The 19,903-nt window shown below is 40.9% G+C and overlaps 2 protein-coding genes across 3 annotated transcripts; both read left to right on the top strand.

Annotated features, from left to right (window-relative positions):
• The first annotated feature begins 2,958 nt into the window (after positions 1–2,958).
• Positions 2,959–4,846, top strand: LOC126600222 (uncharacterized). Of its 2 annotated transcripts, none has more exons than XM_050266788.1 (2): positions 2,959–4,271; positions 4,345–4,846. In XM_050266788.1, the coding sequence occupies exons 1-2, from the start codon at positions 2,959–2,961 to the stop codon at positions 4,379–4,381; spliced, it is 1,350 nt and encodes a 449-aa protein (XP_050122745.1). In that variant the 3' UTR covers positions 4,382–4,846. The 2 variants fall into 2 exon arrangements, with proteins under 2 accessions (XP_050122745.1, XP_050122744.1); XM_050266787.1 differs by having other exon boundaries at positions 4,358–4,846.
• LOC126599022 (uncharacterized) lies at positions 4,478–12,335 on the top strand. The gene is made up of 5 exons (XM_050265410.1): positions 4,478–4,624; positions 5,069–5,854; positions 6,537–6,950; positions 8,203–10,298; positions 10,373–12,335. The coding sequence occupies exons 1-5, from the start codon at positions 4,478–4,480 to the stop codon at positions 12,333–12,335; spliced, it is 5,406 nt and encodes a 1,801-aa protein (XP_050121367.1).
• Positions 12,336–19,903: the final 7,568 nt, after the last annotated feature.

Below are 19,903 nucleotides of genomic sequence, written 5' to 3' on the forward strand. Positions count from 1 at the left end.
GAAGGAGGAGAAGCAAGTGATCTTTTAGCCCCTTGGTTTACTGAACCTTCTTCCGCCGTTTGTGTTAGCTGGAAAAAAAAAACACACACACACACAAAGATATGCAAAGACAAGCCTAATAAAGACACTACGCTAATACCGTGTTGTAAATTGAAGGGTTTCTTTTGTATACTCTGAATATATGTTAAGAAGTGCAAAGCACCATTACATATAGCAACACAATGGAGCATACAGAGCACACACACGCCACCCTTGGTCCTTAAAGTAAAAAAGGGAGGATAAAGTAAGATATACCATAATTGCTCGTTTGACAATTAAGTGAGCAACTAGGGAACAGCTAGGCGAAGAAGATTTGCACACTAATTTCCTCCTTTGCTGCTAACTGGAATCGATCCATGCAGGCACCTATGCAACCATCCATGCAGACTGAACACTTTCAATAGTTAGACTAGCGGTTATGGTTAGTGTATCCGTTCCTTTGTAGCCAAGTTCAAATTCTTATCTCTTAAATTTTATTTTTTGTCAAACGATAGATTTGTCAGGTTATTAGATGTTAAATTTGGGAGCCGACAGTGTTCAAACATACGTCGTGGTGCAAGAGCAACTCTCATTGTAATACAAAGTCACTTGCCTTTTCCCATGAGTTAAAATAGCGTATAATATCGCACTTTCAAACCAAAATATCTATATCATTAAATATGATTTTGTCTTTTACATTGTGCAATTAGAATGATAAGATAAGGTCTACCAATTCGTTCAAGGAGTTGTAGGAAGAGCCGCCTTGCTTCATAGAAAGCTTGATTTTCCCCTTCAAATCTTTTGCTCTTTGCCTGGTTTGTTCCCCTTCTTTGCCCACCATCAGTGTTCTTGTCGCTTTCTCTATTGGTCCTCTGTCCAAAAATTTGAGATGTCTGATTGTTACCTTGAATGTAACCATGTTTTAGGAGCCCTAGGAATTGCTTGGTCAGTCAGCATGTTTAGAATATTAACTAATTAACTACATTTCCTAGAAATTGGATATGGGTCTTACGTTTAGTTAGTCCTTATATTAAAATAACATAGAAGACTTTAGGGATATGATTTGGGAAAAACCTAGTGGGAAGGAAATTTCGTAGGTAGACAATTGGCTTTATTTTTGTGTTTTAATTTTGAAGTAATAGGGGTTTGCTTGATTACCTATTGTGTCTGAAAATATAACTCAATAAACATAGAAGTCAAAGGTAGAATATAGCCAGTTCAATGCAAGAACCACTTTTTACCCTCTGCAAAAAAAAGTGAAACTTTCGTAGAGCCGCCATTTTATGGTTGGTGGGTGGGATCAAAATGCAGAGAGTGTGCTTTGTGTCTGTGGGCAGATGATAGAGCTTCCACGCTATAGTTGGTGGGTGAGACAAATGCGAAGACAGTGCTTTGTGTGTGCAGACAGATGGTCACGTGGTCTAGATGCCCGCAATGAAGTTTTTCTCCGGAAAATGAATGGACAATTTCTATTTTTTTTTTTTTAGGTTACGCAACACCTTAGGGGGGTAGGTTAGGCTTTGGGCCCGAGGTAGCCAACCAGGCCGAAGACTTGGTGTGTCCGTGTGGTTGCAGCAAGGTCCAAAAGGGTTGCTGCCATGGTCCAGACGTCGAAACGATGTCGTCCTTGTGGTGTGCTCGATGCGGCTAGGCTATAGGCCAGCGTGGAGGACTACAATGGTGCCATGGTGGTGGTGCGGTGGCTATGCCACACCGTGCCCAATAATTTTTTTTCCGACTGAATTAGGGTTTCAAAAACCCTAGAATTGCTTATAATTTATTTATATGCTTTGACTCACAAATTCCACATAGAAAAAATAATTGCGTAATGCATGAAATGTGTGTGTGTATATATATATATATTGACAAATATATGAAACATATACAATATATATATCGGAAGGTAAATATAAATGTAGGGGGTTTATGCATTATGGAGAATGTTTTCATACTTCATGGTCGTTTCAAATATCTTCCTTTATTTTAAGTGTACCTGATTGGCAGAAAATAATAAAAGCCTTTAAGTTTTGTAGAAGATTCTTCTCAGAAAGCCGGAATTGTATCTCCAATGTGTTGCATCACGTTCAGCAAAGAAAAATTAAATTGAATCAATAACATGTAGATCAATTTAATAAAATAATAAATTAATCATAAGAAAAATGATTAAAACGTAATATTTCCCCTGATTGAAAATCAAACTCTGTAACGCCAAGAACGTTCTGATAACGTGTTATAGGCATAATTTACTGAACAATTATAGGGGCCAAAAAGAGAGGGTGCGACACATAATGAGAGAAGAGATATGTGTAATTATGAGGTGTGTTATATTCCACTTCATTGTGCCTTTATTTATAATAGTAAGAAATGTTAATTTCTTACCCTTTTAGGATTATAACTCTAATAGGATAATATATAGTCTAAGAGAGATATGGTAGAATCCCATATGAATATCCTAGATATGTTAGGATTTACACAATTATATTCCTATTCCAATAGATCTGAACGAGTTGAAGTTTTTTCTTAAAATTGATATTTAATCTGAATTTACTAAAACAAATAAGAAAATAAAAACAAAAAAGTGTTTCTCTCTCTCTCTCTCTCTCTCTCTCTCGATGTTACTCTCCCACATCATCTGGTATCTAGAGCCCAGGTGTGCTTCCATGGGCAAGAGGCCAGCATCGGTGTCCGTGGCCGACGTCTCGAAGGCGGTACTCAATCGGCAGTTTCCGCAGTAGAAAATCATCACTCAAATCCAGAACTTCTGTGACATGGTCACGATGATGCACCTCCATCAGTATGTTCAGGAGCACCAACTCACCGATCTGTAACATTCTCTCGCAGATCTGGCCATACTCAATGCTCGGCATGAGCAACTTCAACAGACTTGTCTTGAGGAGCTTCGTTATCTAAAAACCCAACCCACCACCCCCTACAGCCCATATGGAGTACTTCTTCGCCACAGCCTATCGCTACCTTCCACCCGTCGAGGACCCCTTCCGCCGCCTGTCATTCGTCCTTTTCTCCCACCACGTCACCATTCCACTCCTCTTCCAACCTCGTTGCTCACTTACCCACCCTCAAATATTTACCCCAGCTACATGCCATTTCTCCCTCTTCTCAACCGCCCCCTCCACCGACCTTATTTACACCAGCGCACCCTCGCCGCTGTTTGGCACAGCTTCCTCGTCCCAACCGTCTATCCTTTATTGCTCCAACCACCCAATCGTTCCAAAGCTTCTCCACTTCCTCTTCAGCCTTCACATTACCAACATTCTCCCCTCTTTTGAAACCCACAACCCCCACTCCCACCACCGCTGCTCCTCCATCAACATCTGTTTTCAGCTTCTCCTCATTCGGAACGCCGACTTCCTCCACTTCGCAATCCTCCCCACCTTTCTCCGCTCTGTTTCTTTATACTCTCACGCCCATCCTAGCCCCGCTGCAACAATGGCTCCAATGGTAGTCCCTGTAACTGCTACAGCTCAGACATCGACATCACTTGTTGCTGCTTCTACACGTGGGACAACTTCAAATGTTAGCACTACGCTATTTACTACCCCAAAATTACCGTCTGAAACCAACGCCTACTCTGTAGGATCAAGCTTGTGCTCCTACTTTCATGCTGACGGTCTTGTCAATACCGTGCTGGTTAATCATGTTGCACCATCTCACATGAAGGGTTACTTTCAGACTTGCAATGATAGTCGAGTTTTGCCACCGTTGGGTACCCCCAATGATGCGATGGAAAAACTCCCTCCTAAGGTGGATGTTCTTCAGATTGCCCACCCAATCCACCCACCTAAGGAACCAGACAAGGGCCGCCGTTGTCAGGTACCAATATTGTATTCTCCACTACGAAAGGCACGGTTGCATTTGGAATTTATTCCACATTATATGACCTTTGCAATGATTGTGTTTAATTCCTATGGGAGTAGAAGAAACATATTGGCCCACGATGTGTTTGACAAAAGGCAAAAGAGAGAAATTGCCCAGAACTATGTGCCTCACCGTTTATTCCTGATTAGAAATGTTGCGTGTGCTATTGAACCCATTTTGGTTTTTCAAACCACCTTTTTGACTCGCACTTTTGGATGGGTGAGTCTGTGCATTGTGGATAGTTTTGACCTGCATGAACTATACAACCAGTATATTAATTCCAAATTTGGAGAACCTAATGAGTACTTTGCTTACCTTGATACTTTTTCACAACCACAAAAGATTCCTCGCAAGCTGAAGTCGTCAAGGCAGTACAGGTAATATATGGAAAATCTACTCGCATATCTGATATATTTTTTCCAGAGGACATCCTTTTTAAGATCTTGACAGGATATTTTTGAAGGTTGAAACTGAATTTGAAGAGTAATGGGCACCTGGTAAGGTAAAAGGATGGGAAAATAAGAAGCAAGCAAATGGGCATGTTCAAGATCAGCTTACTATGCTCGATCTTGATTATTCTAGCATGGTGGAAGAACTTATGGCAGTGGGTTCAGAAAAGCTAAAGGAGGCACTAGCATCGTTAGGACTGCAGAAGGGTGGTACTGTTCAGCATGCTGTTGAGACCACTTTGGATTCTCCCATGACCTTGTTGACGGGCACGTTTGCTGGGGTAAGTTTGTGTTCTAGGGATACTTTTTTCAGGATGATTGGGAACGCACTGAAGTGGGAATTTCCTGGTAGAGGTTCAATGATTTGTTCTACAATTTGGAACAATATTTGAACTCTGATGGCCAATGGTATTTTCTCCACTTTCATGAGTGGTTTGACTAAAGTAATTTCCACTTTTACTTTATCTAGACATATGATTGATGCTATGACATCAGTTTGTTTAGTTCTCTCCGATTGCTCCACTTGTGCTATAAAGTTTATACTTGGCAACCCACTTAGTGTATTTCCTACTCTATATTTTCTGGAGTACCTGCTTACAAACACAATTGGCAGCCAACTGCTTCAGGGACAAAAAAGGAAGCACACTGAAATTTCCAATGATAGTCTGGTGTTACTTTCAAGATGGTTCTGGACATCTATAATTAGTACATCAATGCCGATACAGGGAAGTGTTTTGAGCAGCCACTTCTTTGTAGTTGTTCTTTCCCAAGATCATGTGATAGGGCGAGCTGTCCCTAACAGTATGGTAGCGGTAAAACCAACTGCAGGACATCCAGTGGTTGCTGGCACTCCTACTTGGGCTGCTAATGCATATGCAGGACTTGATGCAACAGCTGATCAGATTCAACTTCTCAAGTTAATATTCTGTTATCTTCTCCATTGCATCATTCACCATGATCCAAAGCTCAAGCCCTTTCGCCATTCTAGGGATGAGAAAACATTGGAGGCCATTGAATTTGGACTCTATGCTTGTTCCGTACAACCAACCAAGCAATTGATCACTGTTGTAGAAGATACATGTTGTCTAGCCCCTCGGATTATACAAAGATCACATGGCACAAATACATATATGTATTGTGTTGGCTTGACCAATATAGTGGAAAAGCTAAGGTGTGGGGAACACATATGGCACGTGGACTGCAAAGACCTTCTACAAAGCCACTGCAAACTCATTATTATTCCAGTGGCCACATATTTGAATGCTAACAGTGATTTGGAATTCATTGCTCCACCGTTTGTAACTTCGGTTTGCGGCTCATATGAGTTTGAAAGCTATTTTCCAGAATATCTACATTTATTCAAGGCTCTTGTTGCTCTACACTTTCAGTGGTATCATGTTTTTGCAACTGTTGTCTCAATGTCCATGGTATTGACTGCTCCAAGCGCACTAGCAGTTTTAACGAGTCCGAATCAGTTTTTTGTCAAGTATTCTCTGGATTTGTACCTCTTGGTTCTCTTTCGTTTACCTTGGTAAATGACTCACAGCAGTTGGAGCTCACTGTGAAAGTTGAGAAGCTGCTTGAACATCAAATCTCACTTTTCACTGATTATATATCTCAGAACTTTCATGGATTATGGTCAGGCCCGGCCCAGGCCCAGTGCCACAGGGACAACTGTCCAGGGCCCAAAACTAAAAGGGGCACCAACAAAAATAACCCAAATTACTAAGTATTAAAAAAAAAAAAAAAAAGGTCCAAAGCCCATATAGGGCTGCCGGCTGGAGGGCAAGAGCCAAGGTAGGTTTAAAAAGGACCTAGTCCAGGGCTTCACAAATAAAAAAAAAAAAAAAAAAAATAATACAAAACAACATTAAAGGACCACTCGGTCCCCAAAAAGCAAAAACCCTATACCTATTCCCATATCCCCACTCCCCCTTTCCTAATATTTCCCTCCCTGCTGCCGTCTGACCTTTTGAGGTAAATTAATTTTTAAAATTTGACTTATCAATATCAATTCATAATTTAATATAAAATTTTGCAAATGATATAGAATTATATGATAATTGATGTATAGAATTGTTGTTGTTGATGAATTGAATTATTTGATTTCATTTCAAACCCAATTTTTAGGTTTAATTTTTATAATATATTAGACTATATGTTTGTATTTTTATAATATATAATATGTGTTAGAATGATAATTTTGATGGTAATGAGAGGGAACAACAGTCTGCTGAAGAATCATTTAGAACAGATTATTTTCTTGTTATAGTGGATATTGCTCTTTCTCAACTGAAAAACAGGTTTGAACAGTTAAAGACTTTTGAATCTATTTTTGGCTTCTTGTTTGATGCACCGAAGTTAATTTCATTGGATGATCAACAGCTGAAAGAAAATTGTATGAATCTTGAAGCACATTTGAAACATGGAAATACCATGGATGTAGATGGAGCCGACTTGTGTTCTGAATTACAGGTGTTGCAAATGATGTTACCTGAAGAAGCATTTCTCTCTAATAACCCTTGGACATCCATGGAAATAGCAAACTTTGTAAAAGAAACTGACATGTGTCCTAATGTCTTGATTGCTTATCGTGTACTGTTGACTGTACCTGTGACTGTGGCATCTGCAGAAAGAAGTTTTTCAAAATTGAAATTATTAAAAAATTACTTGCGGACCACTATGACTCAAGATAGGCTAAATGGATTAGCAATCTTATGCATTGAAAAAGATGAGATTGAAGACTTGGAGTATGATGATATAATTGATGATTTTGCTTCAAAAAATGCTAGAAGACAATTTCTTAAAGGTTGAAATTTCAAGGAGCTTTCCTAGGAATGGTTGTATATGATTGTATTTTTGATTGTCGGGGTTTAGGTACTATGTCCCCCCCGTTGTATATTTTCTCAAGTAATATAATTTGGGCGTGAGGGCCTAGCCCCCCAGCTTCGACTGGGTTCCAGCCCTCGTTAAATTTTTTTTTAAACATATATTTCAGTATTAAAAAAGGGCACATTTTGAGTTTTCGCACCGGGCATCCAAAAACTCAGGACCGGCCCTGTGGCAGATAATGTCTGAGCCCTAAAGTTTAACACCTTAATTAACTTAATTACTTTCTGAACAATTGTGGTTTTCGAAATGGATAAGAAAAACGATACCTCCTTAAACAATGACACCTGGAATTTTCATTACTTTGTATTTACCATCTTAAATAAAAATAAAAATAAAGCTAAAAAGGAACAAAAATTATAATTATTTTCCCAATAAGCCACTTGCATATACATCTAACTTTTATCCATAGCTCAATTTCGTAAGGAGTAGTGATTTCTGAGCTCAATTTTTATCCATCAAATGGATCACATATTTTGCATGTGCCTACTTTTCGAGCTCAATTTTGTAAAGAAAATTGATTTCCATTCCTTTTTGTCAAAAGAGGAGCGTAGGAATCAATCTCCTTTCATAAATTCTAGCCCCAAAGAATAGTACACACCTTCCTTCCCTAAAATTCCACACATTGGCAAAATGTTGACTTTAGCAAATGTTGGAGGTCATTTCCTTTCATAAAAAAAAAAAAGGATTAACTTTTAATAAAGATCGTATAAAATTAGCCGATAATGAAAAAATAACAAGTGATAATGTTGGAGGTCATTTCCTTTCATAAAAGAAATGGGTTAACTTTTAATAATGATCATATAAATTAGCTGGTAATGAAAAAATTAACAAGTGATCGTTTTCATTTTTCACTTTTATTCTGCTTTTGAATTGGTAAAATTGACCAAAAAGGAGGAGAATCAAATGCACTTGCTGGAATCAAACAGGCTTTACACCCCTGACATAGTGATACTGTTGGAACTGTCAGGGTATCGGGGGTGACCTGACAGTTGACAATTTGCTGGAATCAAACCGGCTTTACACCCCTGACATAGTGATACTGTTGGAAACAAAAAACAAGAGTCATCGCTATGAGTTTTTGAAAAAGAGTCTAGGCCTGGAATACATGTTTGCCGTGGAGCCTCAAGGTCTCAGTGGCGGATTGTGTGTACTCTGGAAAGATGGCTCTCAGGTTACTTTGCTAAAGTCTGAGGAGTTTGTGATTGAAGTGAAGATATGGGATGAAAATTTAAACAAACAGTGGCGTCTCTTCGCTATCTATGCTAGTACGGATGAGAAGAAGAGGAAGGAACAATGGAAGAGGTTGGGTAAAAGAATCGAACAGGATCTGGATTGCTGCCTTCTAATTGGAGATTTTAACGACATTCTTTGTAATGAAGAAAAGGAAGGAGGAAATTACAGACCGGCTTCCAGTATGAGAGACTTCAGGGAGTTCGTGGCCAGGAATGAACTCATGGACCTTGGATATGAAGGATATCCCTTCACTTGGAGAAATAATAGAGAGTCCCTACCTATCCAACAAAGGCTTGACCGGGGGCTAGCAACGATGGGCTGGAATAACATCTACCCGGACACTACAATCAGACATATGGTGCTAGAAGGATCGGATCATGCCATGCTTTTTCTTTCCACTGAAAAGCTGAAAGCGCGGAGAGGAAGAAAGTTCTCTTATGATGCCCGGTGGAGCAAACTGGAGGAATGTCGGGAGCTTGTGGCACATGAATGGGAAGGTAATCTTGGTGGCTCCCATGCTTTCCGGATCTGTGAAAAACTAAAAATGCTCAGGAAGAGGCTTAAGGTGTGGTATCAAGGCAGGGGTAGAAATTCAAAAAAAGCCATTGATAAATTGAAAGATGAGATAAGGAGGGCTTACACGTCTAATCAATTTGCCTCTGAGGAGGTCAAATTGAAAGAAAGAGATCTTTGGTCTGCTCTTAGAAACGAAGAAGCCTACTGGAAAGCTAAATCCAGAGTTCAGTGGCTACGAGAGGGAGATAAAAACACAAATTTTTTTCATGCTCAAACTTTGAAACGAAGGAGATACAATCAGATAAAGGGTCTGGAGGACTCCAACGGGAAGTGGCATGACTGTGACAAAGATATCTGTGATATTGCCAACTCTTATTTCACTGATTTATTTGAGTCCTGTAGGCCCAGCCAAATCAGGGATGTAGAAGACTGTATGGAGACCAGGGTGTCACCGGAGGACAATCGTGACCTTGTGGCACCTATCACTGATGAGGAAATCAAGGAGGCGGCCTTTCAAATTCCTTCCGAAAGAGCCCCGGGGCCTGATGGATTCTCTGGATGTTTCTATAAAGATCACTGGACGACAGTGGGAGAGGATGTGGTGAAGGCCATCAAAGCTTTTTGGCACTCTGGAAATATGCTGAGGAAAATAAACCACACAAATTTAGTTCTCATTCCCAAGGTTAAATGTCCAAAGAACATGACACAATTCAGACCTATTGCCCTCTGCAATGTTATCTATAAGATCCTGGCAAAGGTGATAACCAACAGACTCAAAAAGATAATGCCGAAGGTGATTGGCGAAAATCAATCTGCTTTTGTCGCAGGGAAGCAAATTCAGGACAACATTCTAGTGGTTCACGAGCTCCTTCACTCCTTGAACCATCAAAGCAAAGATATTCAGAAAGGAATGGCCATCAAGTTGGACATGGCAAAGGCTTATGATCGTGTAGAGTGGGGTTTTCTTCTCTCCATGATGTCGAAATTGGGGTTTGCGCCGATGTTCTGCAATAGGGTAAAAGAATGTATTTCTACTGTATCCTTTAGTATCCTCATCAATGGCTCACCGACGGGTTACATCCAACCGAAGAGAGGCTTGAGACAAGGGGATCCCTTATCTCCTTTCCTTTTCTTAATTTGCACCGAGGGCTTCTCCAGTTTGATCAGGAAAGGGATGGAGCGTGGAACCCTTCACGGCTACAAGTTTACACCTAACGAGACTCCTCTTACCCATCTCTTCTTCGCAGACGACTCGGTCCTCTTTGGGAATGCTACGGTTGAAGAGGCCCAAGGTGTGGCAGATATCCTAAAAGTGTATGCTAGCGGATCTGGGCAGAAATTAATTTGTCCAAAAGTTCGATTTTCTTTGGAACTTCGACTTCTAAAAGGACTAAGAAGAGGATTGGAAATACGCTGGGGATACCATATAAGGATGGCTTCGGGAAATACCTTGGCCTGCAGGCCGATTTTGGACTTTCCAAAAAAGCGGTCTTTGCGGAGATTCGAGATAAGATCGAAGCCAGGTTAGCAGGTTGGTCGGAGCAATTCCTATCCCAAGCTGGAAAGGAAGTCCTGGTAAAGGCAGTTGCTATGGCTCTGCCAAACTTTGCCATGAGTTGCTTCAAACTCCCCATTGGGGTATGTAGGGATATGGAGAAAGCAGTCCGGAGCTACTGGTGGAGAGGCAATGACCAGAAAAGGGGATGTCATTGGATTTCATGGGATCGGCTAATGAAACAAAAATTGGCCGGTGGTTTGGGATTTAAGGATATCCAGTGCTTTAACCTGGCTTTCCTAGCTAAGATTGGCTGGCGTTTGATCCAAAACCCCACTTCCCTACTTGCAACTGTCTTAAGAGATAAATATTTCCCAGGGAAATGTTTCAAGGATGCTGGAAGAGGGAGGAACACTTCGTGGGGATGGAAAGGCATCTTTGAAGGTCGTATGGTCCTTCAACACGGTGTCAGATGGAGGGTTGGAGACGGGGAAAACATAAATATCCGAAAGGATCCGTGGTTACCGACACCTACCACCTTCTTGGCTAACCCGTTGGATAGTCTAGAAGAAATCAAGGTCCGGGACTTGATTGACCCGATCTCAAAATCTTGGAAAGAAGAGGTCATCTCGGCGGGTTTCAATCGGGATAAAGCTAGGAAAATTTTAAGTATACCCCTAAGCAAATCTGGCTGCCTTGACAGATTAGTTTGGCATTATACGGTGAATGGTGATTACTCTGTTAAAACTGGATATGGAGTGGCAATGAACTTGATGGAGAATGGCGCCCTGGGCAGGAAAGGACGGGGTGCGCCTAGTGAGCACCGAAAGAACAAGTTGATATGGAAAATGATTTGGACGTTGCAGGTTCCCAACAAAATCAAATTTTTCATATGGAAGTGCTGCAATAAGGCTCTGGCGGTGCGACACAACCTGCAACGCCGTCAAATACGAGTCGAAAACATCTGTGGGGTATGTCACACCTTTGATGAATCGGAAAATCATTTATTCTTCCATTGTGAATTTAGCCATCAATTCTGGTTTTGTTCTCCTCTACACATAAATTCTCATGAGTTGGCCGGTGCCGACTTCCTGGAGAGTTGGGATAAAATATGTACCAGAATCCAGAATATGGAAAAGAAAGAGGAGATTCTCCAGGAGGTTGCGTTTGGTCTGTGGCGTCTCTGGAAGAATAGAAATGAAGTGGTATTTAATGGTGTACATAGACAACATTTGGAAGTCATGACTCTATGGGGAAAGAACATTTCTGAGTACCGTGAGGCTTTGTCCCTGAAACCAGAGGGCGAATGTCATCTGATTTCCAAACCCCACAAGATGGAGAAGCGTCCGCAGCTTCACTGGCAGAAACCAAATTTTGGAACCATCAAGGTGAATACCGATGCGGCCTGGTGCAGATCTTCGATGCGAACTGGAGTTGGATGGGTGGGCCGCGACTTTGCGGGTCTGCTTCAATTTGCTGGAGGATCGGGAACTGGTATTTGTCATAGTGCGGCGGCTGCTGAGGCATGTGCTATTCGGAGTGCTCTGATGGCTTGTATTGAAAATGGTTTTGATAAGGTGATAATTGAATCTGATGCTTTAGTTATCATTAAGATGTTAAGAAAGGTCTCTCCACAAGACTACAGCATCGAATGCATCCTTGGTGACATCGAGATTCTAGTACAGAGGTTAATGTCAGTGACGTTTTCGTTTGTACCTAGGGAGAGCAACCATGCGGCTCACTCGGTGGCGAAGTTTGCCTTGCAGCAAGGTGGTGATTATGTTTGGGATTGTATTGGGCCGAAGTTTTTGTTTAATGTTTTAGCCCACGATGTAAACATTTCTATTCGCCTTTAATTTATTCTATCTTCGGTTTAAAAAAAAAAATGCACTTGCTTGGGCTTGTAAATCAGAGAGGATGAGAATGAAATGCACTTGCTTGGGCTTGTAAGTCATCCAAATCTCTGAAAACAGTAATATGTAGGTTCAAGAATTGAAGTTCTAGCATCATGGGAATAATGGAATATCCACTCAGTCTATCAGATATGTTTAAAATCAAGAGATCGTAAGATTTGTGTCGAAGTTGTAAGCGATCGTTGAACACTGAGGTTATGAGTAGAGTCTAAATATATTGGAATATGTGATAAGCTCATATTTATATATATTTTACATAAAATTCACTTGTCTTTTCTTAGTTAGTTCCTTATATTTTTGAGTTATTTACTATGTTTTTGTGTTTTGTGTGATTTATCAAGCAAAGAAAAGAAAAGTAGTACAAGTGAGATATTAAGTAACAAATTCGTCAAAATTGCATGTGCAGATTAGCTGACTTTGAAAGCATGTTACGAACAGCTCAGAATGAATGAGAAAATGAGCCTTATATGGTTGGAAAGCTACGGATGTTTATTTTCTGGAGAAATTCACGGATTATTAATATCATTTTTCTAGAAGAAGTTATGGGCATTGTAACACTGAAAGGTTCAGAAAAGGGCTAAGCAGATTTGGCTAATAAAATGAGAAAGTAAAGGCACTTGTTTTATGTTTTGATTTGTCATCAACACTCAGCAGCAAATGGGGTTATGATTGCACTCATTTGTCTTTGGAGCAAGTGGAAATGCACAACTAGAAAGAGAAGGCATGGCACATGCAAAAGAGAAACATGGACAACTACACACATGCAAACTGCACAGCATGGAGGGCTTGGCATGGGCAGAAAATGGGTGGATTGTTGGCTGAAATAATGAAGAACATATGTGTGTACATGTAAAGGAGAAACATGGCAGAAAATGTGTTTGTTTTGTGGCTAAAATGATGAAGAATATGTGTGCAAATGTAAAGGGAAACATGGACATCACACACCCATACAAACTGCACATGCAAGGAATTGAAGTGGTCCTCTCCTTAGCCTATAAATACATCCACCATTCCCCTTCCTAAGGACAATCTTGATCCATCAAAAGAACTTCATTCACAAACACAAGTCCCTTGCTGTGAGCTCCATTCCATTTCATCCATACATTCAAACACATCTCCATACATTTCCATTTTCCATGTCGTGAGATCCATTCCATCCAAAAAGCTACATTCACAAACACTTTCATCCCTTTCCTTGCCGTGACCTCCATCCATTCATTTAGCCGTGAGATCCATTCCATCTATATATCCATACACATCCTAGACACTTGCGCTGCAACAAGGTGGTGAAAACAAAGGTCCTTGGCGTTTCAAGCTTGGAACTTTGGAGCGTTTTAGGTGTACTTCGTTCTTGCTTTCAATGTCTACTTTGTTATTTTCTAATTTTGTTGCAATTATGAGTGGCTAAACCCCTATTTAGTTAGGGGGAAGTTTGAAGCCATGAACATGCTTGAGATATGAATTGATTTATTCCAATTGTGACTTGATAAGTTGTGATTGCAATTCAGTTATTTATTTTCTTCATAACTGATTCTTGTATGTTTATTAAGGATGCATACTTAGTTTTCATGCATGAATTAGATGCTAGAATATAAATGAGTTTCACCTAATCGTTACAAGTTTATATTCATGAGCAGTGAAGGTTGCTTGTCACAATCGCGTTAATTGAATTCTTGGCAAACGTATCATGCATTCATAGTTACAATTGCCTCGTCAACCCTTATAATTTTCACTAAATGTAATGATCTCTGATTGTATCTCTATTATGCATTCATATAGGGGACTTTTAGAGAATGATTTGGGTTGTCGCATGCATTCATCCAATTCAATGAGTAAAGGAAAATTTGAGGGTTAATTTGTGCATCACGGTTAATCTGGGGTGTTGAGCATCATAGTTTATTGAAAAGCAATTGGAAATCAATTCATGTACAAGTGTGTCATGTGTGAAGAACGGACCTCTAGCTAATCCATCCATTTCTTAAATTCGCTTTACAATCTGTCTAATTTTATAAGTTGTTTGTTTGTTTCGAATTCGTCAGAACCAAAATCCCCTCTTTACTTTGTTGCTTCAAAGTGTTAAATTTCTATTTCGTTAGTGTTTTTGAGTGTTTTGATTCAAACCAAAACACTAAATTCATCCAAAGTTGTGTTAGAGTCAAATCTGCCCAGTAAGTGTTTTTAGGCAATTTTGAGTGTATTTAAGTTGTTTTGAGTCCCTTGAGTCTATTCAAACGTTTTTAACTTTGTTTTTATGTTTTTGAGTAAGTTTAGAGGTTTTAGCAAGCCCTCCTAATCCCCGGTTTAGAACGATCCCTACTTGCATTTATACTACAATTTGACAACAAGAAGGTTTAATTTTAGTGCTTAACTTTCATCGCACCAATATGGTATTAGAGAGCCAACTAAATACACTATCAAAAATTTGAGGTTGCCCTACGAATTTTTAGGCGACGGACAAAATTTCGTCAGGTAACCTTCACTTACACGATGGACATTGTCAATGGTAGGGCAAAATAATTCAGCAACATTGGTTGACTAAAAGGTCTTACATGCCGAACATAGTTCGTAGGCAATGAGAGCATTCATCGGATAAAAATTTAGCACCAAACAGGAAATGATTTAGCCAGCGAAGATGTATAAATTTACCCGATGGTGGTATTTGTCAGGAAACTTTTCCTAGGGTGGTCAAACTTCATTTGCCACATGTCAAAAATGTCTACCGACCAAAATATTAGTCGACGCATGTCTAGGTTTACCCGATGGAGTAGTTCGTCGGTTAAACCTTCAGTTGCAATTTATAAGTCCGTGTCTCCCTTCATTTTTCTCATCCATATTTCATACTTCATTTTCCTCCACCATCTCCTAACTCTTCTCCCATCCTAAACCCTTAACACAAGTTTTAAAAAAAATCCTTATTAGCAAACACATGTATGTTGTGGTTGGTGGTCTAGAGAGTCCATGAAGAGGATACTACCGTAATATGCAAGAACATAGAGAGATACCACAGTAACGTTGAAGGCAGTGGTGAACATAGTCGAAGACGGTGGTGAACACTGTCGAAGACGAGGCTGAACACTGTCGAAGACGGTGGTGACCAAAAGTTACTTAGATGTTTTGCATGTGGAAGAACATGCAAAAGATACTACCGTAATGGACGAAATGCCCTAAATAGCAAGGCTGGGCCGTTCAAGAAAAAAGGCTCAGCCCTGTTTGTAAAGCTTAGGCAGAATCAGAGGTGTATATGATTGGCCAAGACTCACAGCATTTCTACGTGGTCATGAATTAGAGCATCTCTGAGTGGGCAAGAATCAGAGCGTATCTGAGTGGCCAAGACTAAGTATTTCTGTGTCGTGCAAGAATAAGAGGATTGGGAGATATTATGTAAACTTTTATATATTTTCAGTATTGTTTAATAGTTTGTAAAGTTGTAAAGTTGTAATAGTATTGTTTAATTGACACACCCTGACCCGGAATGTCCACTAGGACTTCGAATTGAGTTGCGCTAGCCGACACCTAGAAGGTGACGAAGCCATAAAGTGTGATGATGTGGAAAAATATGAATATATTTAAACCTATGAGTGCCTTAATACCAGAGTGCGCTAGTGAGCGGGAAGGAACCCACTTCACACGTGACGTTAGAGCATAAGTAAGTACAGTAAAGTGGATTAAGAATCGTACCCTCGAAAGAATCTCTAATACTAAGAATGGCCACGAATCTTTGATGATAAGAAAGCTTAGCTAATAAAACCTGGAGGGTGAAAACAAAATAAGGGTGAGTGGCCATAGAAATGAAATTTTAATAGAAACCATCTAAAGCATTATAACCCATCGCTGCAACATCTGTATACTTTGCAGAAAATCATACCACGTATCAATGTGAAATCAAAAGTATATCAACAGTAAACCATAAATATACCACAACATAACATCTCATCAGCAATATCAATAATCATGTGATTAATAACCCATACTAGCACACAAGTCGGAGTCACCTATGGTGACCTATACGACTGCACCCATATCTCATCAATCAATGCTAACTCATAAGTCAGAGTCACCTATAGTGACCTGTACGACTTATCCATATCTCATCACATATGCTAGCTCATAAGTCGGGAGTCACCTCTAGTGATCTGTACGACTTATCCATAGCTCAATAAGTATACCTGTACACGAGTCGAAACCACCTAAAGTGGTCTGTACGACAGGACTGGGTGTAAATAAATATGCTCAAGTGCTACGATCACGTGAAGACTGTATGAATAATCGCGGGTCACCTACGAGTCGGAACCACCTATAGTGGTCTGTACGACAGGCCTGTGCACCTACCTTGAATCCAAGGTGAGCGTAAGGTGCGGGAGGTGAACATCACGTGAAGGACTGTGCCCTGGCCACGGACGAGAGCACTAACACGGGGTGCAGGTTTATGAGCTCTCAATGCATCTCAACATAACATGTACGATTCATGAGCAACTTGTACGACAGTGTCGGGGTTGTTTAAGACATAATATAGTCGTGCCATTACCCCATCATGTCAACTAATACCATAAACTCACCTGAACTTACCTGGGTGTCCTGAGTTCACCTTCACGCTTCCAAGCATTTACAATGATTATGTACAGGTAATATACATAAGAATATACCATGATGCAATCAAAATTCAACCATAACATAGTATTCCTAAATATATATATATATATATATATATATGTATGTATAATATGGCATAAGATGCATAATCTGTAACGCCTTACTCCCGAACTACTTATTTTCGGAAATAATTATCGATGATAAGTCCAACTAGATACTAGTTTAATTAAATATTCCTTACTTCAAATTTCTGATTCTTCATACATTGATTTATGACCAATATTTAACCACCAAATCATAAGGTTTGTTTGTACCATACTTGACCAATCCCGAAACTACTGAGCACCGGTCAACGTTATACCGTCAAGGACCCAGAAGAGTTTCCTTCCAACCAGGAGGCCAATCACAGTGCGACACGTGTCGACATCAGAAGCCAATCATAGCGCGACACGTGTCAAGATCAGAAGCCAATCACAACACAACATGTGTCAATGTCAGAATGAAACTAGAAACTCACTTCTATAAATGGAGATCATTCTCTCACAATATTTCCTAATGTCATTTGTACTAAATCATTCACTAGTACTCACTAAAGGAGAGCTTGAACCTATGTACTTGTGTAAACCCTTCATAATTAATGAGAACTCATCTACTCCGTGGACGTAGCCAATCTGGGTGAACCATGTACATCTTGTGTTTGCTTCCCTGTCCCTATCCATTTACATACTTATCCACACTAGTGACCGGAGCAATCTAGCGAAGGTCACAAACTTGACACTTTCTGTTGTACCAAAGTCCTCGCTGATTTTGTGCATCAACATTTGGCGCCGTTTGTGGGAACGATATTTATTCCCACTCTTTTCAGCTTTGTCAAGCTGGTTTCCACCATTCGTACACTTTCTTTTGACCAGGCATCCCTCTCTAACATGGGGAGCGAAGGAAGCCACAACACACATAATGACACCCCTCTTGCACCTAGTGCGAAGCAACGAAAGAAGGAAGGAAAGAGGGTTGCTCTTCAAGCTAAAGTCGATGAGCTAGGAGCTCAAAACAACAAGATAGCAATGAAGAATGAGGTCCTCCAGGAGCAGTATGAGAAGCTCTTTGAGACGCTCCACAAAACTATGTGTACTCAAACACGCGAGCTTGTTGCCCCTGTGGACATCAACCATCATCTGGGTGCCCCCCAACACGGAGGGTCACCTTCATTCGACATGGGTATCCTTGATGAGGAGCGAGCTAATCATCAAAACATTGATCAACATGAGACTTCTCTCAACCCAGCTGTTTCGACCCGAAACAGGAGAAGTGGAGGAAGACACCTTCTTGCAGAAGGGTTGGAAGAATCGAAAGCCGTTTATCGTGATTGCCGAGACTTCTTAAAGCAACGTCGAGAAAATCCCCTCCACATATGCTCGAAGATCAATGACCTAAGGGTTTTTGAAAGACTCGGTCCCCTCCCACGACCCAGGCCAGCTGCCAATCTAGGGAAGGAACGACATGTCCTGGAGGAACATGGAGGTACAAGGGACTCTGAGGTATTCCGACAGACTCGCCTTAGAAGTCAGTACGGCGAGTCCAAGGAAAAATCATACGCCCTTGCTCAAACTTTCCTACTTCCAAGAGGCGATGGAGACTTACGAAAGAAAATCCCAGTGGTACATGACTCCACTCAAGACCCTATTGTCCTACAGCTCATTGAGGAAGTAAACAAGTTGAAGGTCGAACGTCAGGCCGAGATACCTGACTGGAACCAACCCAGGCCTAGCCCTCTCACAAGGAGGATCTTCGACACCCCCTTCAAGCGAAGACAAAACAAAAGCTTGGTTTACAACTTTCTACTGGAAGGGAGGACTTAATTGAACATATTAACCTCTTTGAGTCCACCATAGCATATCAGATGCACACCGACGAAGAGCGATGTCTTCTCTTCCCCTCCACCATCTCTGGCGGAGCTCTAAACTGGTATTGTCGTCTTCCACCTGAGACAGTAGACTCATTTGAGGAACTGAGAAAACTGTTTGTCGCTCAACACATCTTTCAGACTGGTCGCTTGCATTCTGCAGATGACTTGTACACTATTCGCCAGAAGCCGAATGAGTCACTACGAAAGTATGCTGGTCGTTTCAGCCATGAGTATTCTTGCTGCGCTGAGGCAGATGACAAGACTGCCCTCAAGGGCTTCACGGTAGGCCTACGTGATTGTTTCTTCAAGTATATGATCAATGCCAACACTTGGAAGACTTACTCTGAGGTGATGGCACAAGCTTACAACCATGCCTCCGCCGAGGCAAGGACATATCAAGGGAAACCCCCCACAACCACCCCTTATCAGCAAGTAGGGAGTGGAAGCCAGATCCAACCAAATGAAAAGACCTCGACCTTCCAAAAGGTAGCGGTGCCTTCCCCTACCTTACTTAATACTTTGCCAAGTCAACAGACATATCAATCTCAGGGCAAAAGGAAAGATTTCCATCTTCACCAGTCTCATTTTAGTAAAAGGAGTAAGGGACACTACCGTGATAACCAAGGGTATCGCCATGATAATCCCCGACCCCAAGCAGTCAACACAGTGGGTCAAGCACGTGTCAGGACAGCCCCTACCCCGAGGTATGAGGCATACACACCTTTGAACACCATATGCGTGGCCATTTACCTCAGCATAGCACACTTGATACCGAAGCCAAAGTTGAGGCACCCGGATTACAAGCCCACGAACAACACGGGCACGTTTTGCTGCTACCACGAGCATAACGGCCATGACGGCGAGAAGTGTATCACCCTTCGTGATCATATTGAAGCTTTGGCACGTGAAGGAAAAATTGATCAATTCCTCCTTCACCCTCCAAGGGGTAACCGTAACCAATGCCAGGTAAATGTGATATATTCCATAAGTGGTGGCACACCCATATCTAAATCTT

This window comes from Malus sylvestris, chromosome 14 (assembly GCF_916048215.2).
Source record: "Malus sylvestris chromosome 14, drMalSylv7.2, whole genome shotgun sequence".
NCBI lineage: Eukaryota > Viridiplantae > Streptophyta > Magnoliopsida > Rosales > Rosaceae > Malus > Malus sylvestris.

Excerpts from the sequence above, each read along its gene's own strand:
- LOC126600222 (XM_050266787.1), top strand. The coding sequence starts at position 2,959 with ATGGAGTACTTCTTCGCCACAGCCTATCGCTACCTTCCACCCGTCGAG. Across the intron at positions 4,272-4,357 it reads AAGTCGTCAAGGCAGTACAG|GTTGAAACTGAATTTGAAGA; the intron begins GTAATATATGGA and ends ATATTTTTGAAG.
- LOC126599022 (XM_050265410.1), top strand. The coding sequence starts at position 4,478 with ATGGTGGAAGAACTTATGGCAGTGGGTTCAGAAAAGCTAAAGGAGGCA. Across the intron at positions 6,951-8,202 it reads CTTATCGTGTACTGTTGACT|GGTATCGGGGGTGACCTGAC; the intron begins GTACCTGTGACT and ends TGGAACTGTCAG. Across the intron at positions 10,299-10,372 it reads GTGGCAGATATCCTAAAAGT|GACTAAGAAGAGGATTGGAA; the intron begins GTATGCTAGCGG and ends GACTTCTAAAAG.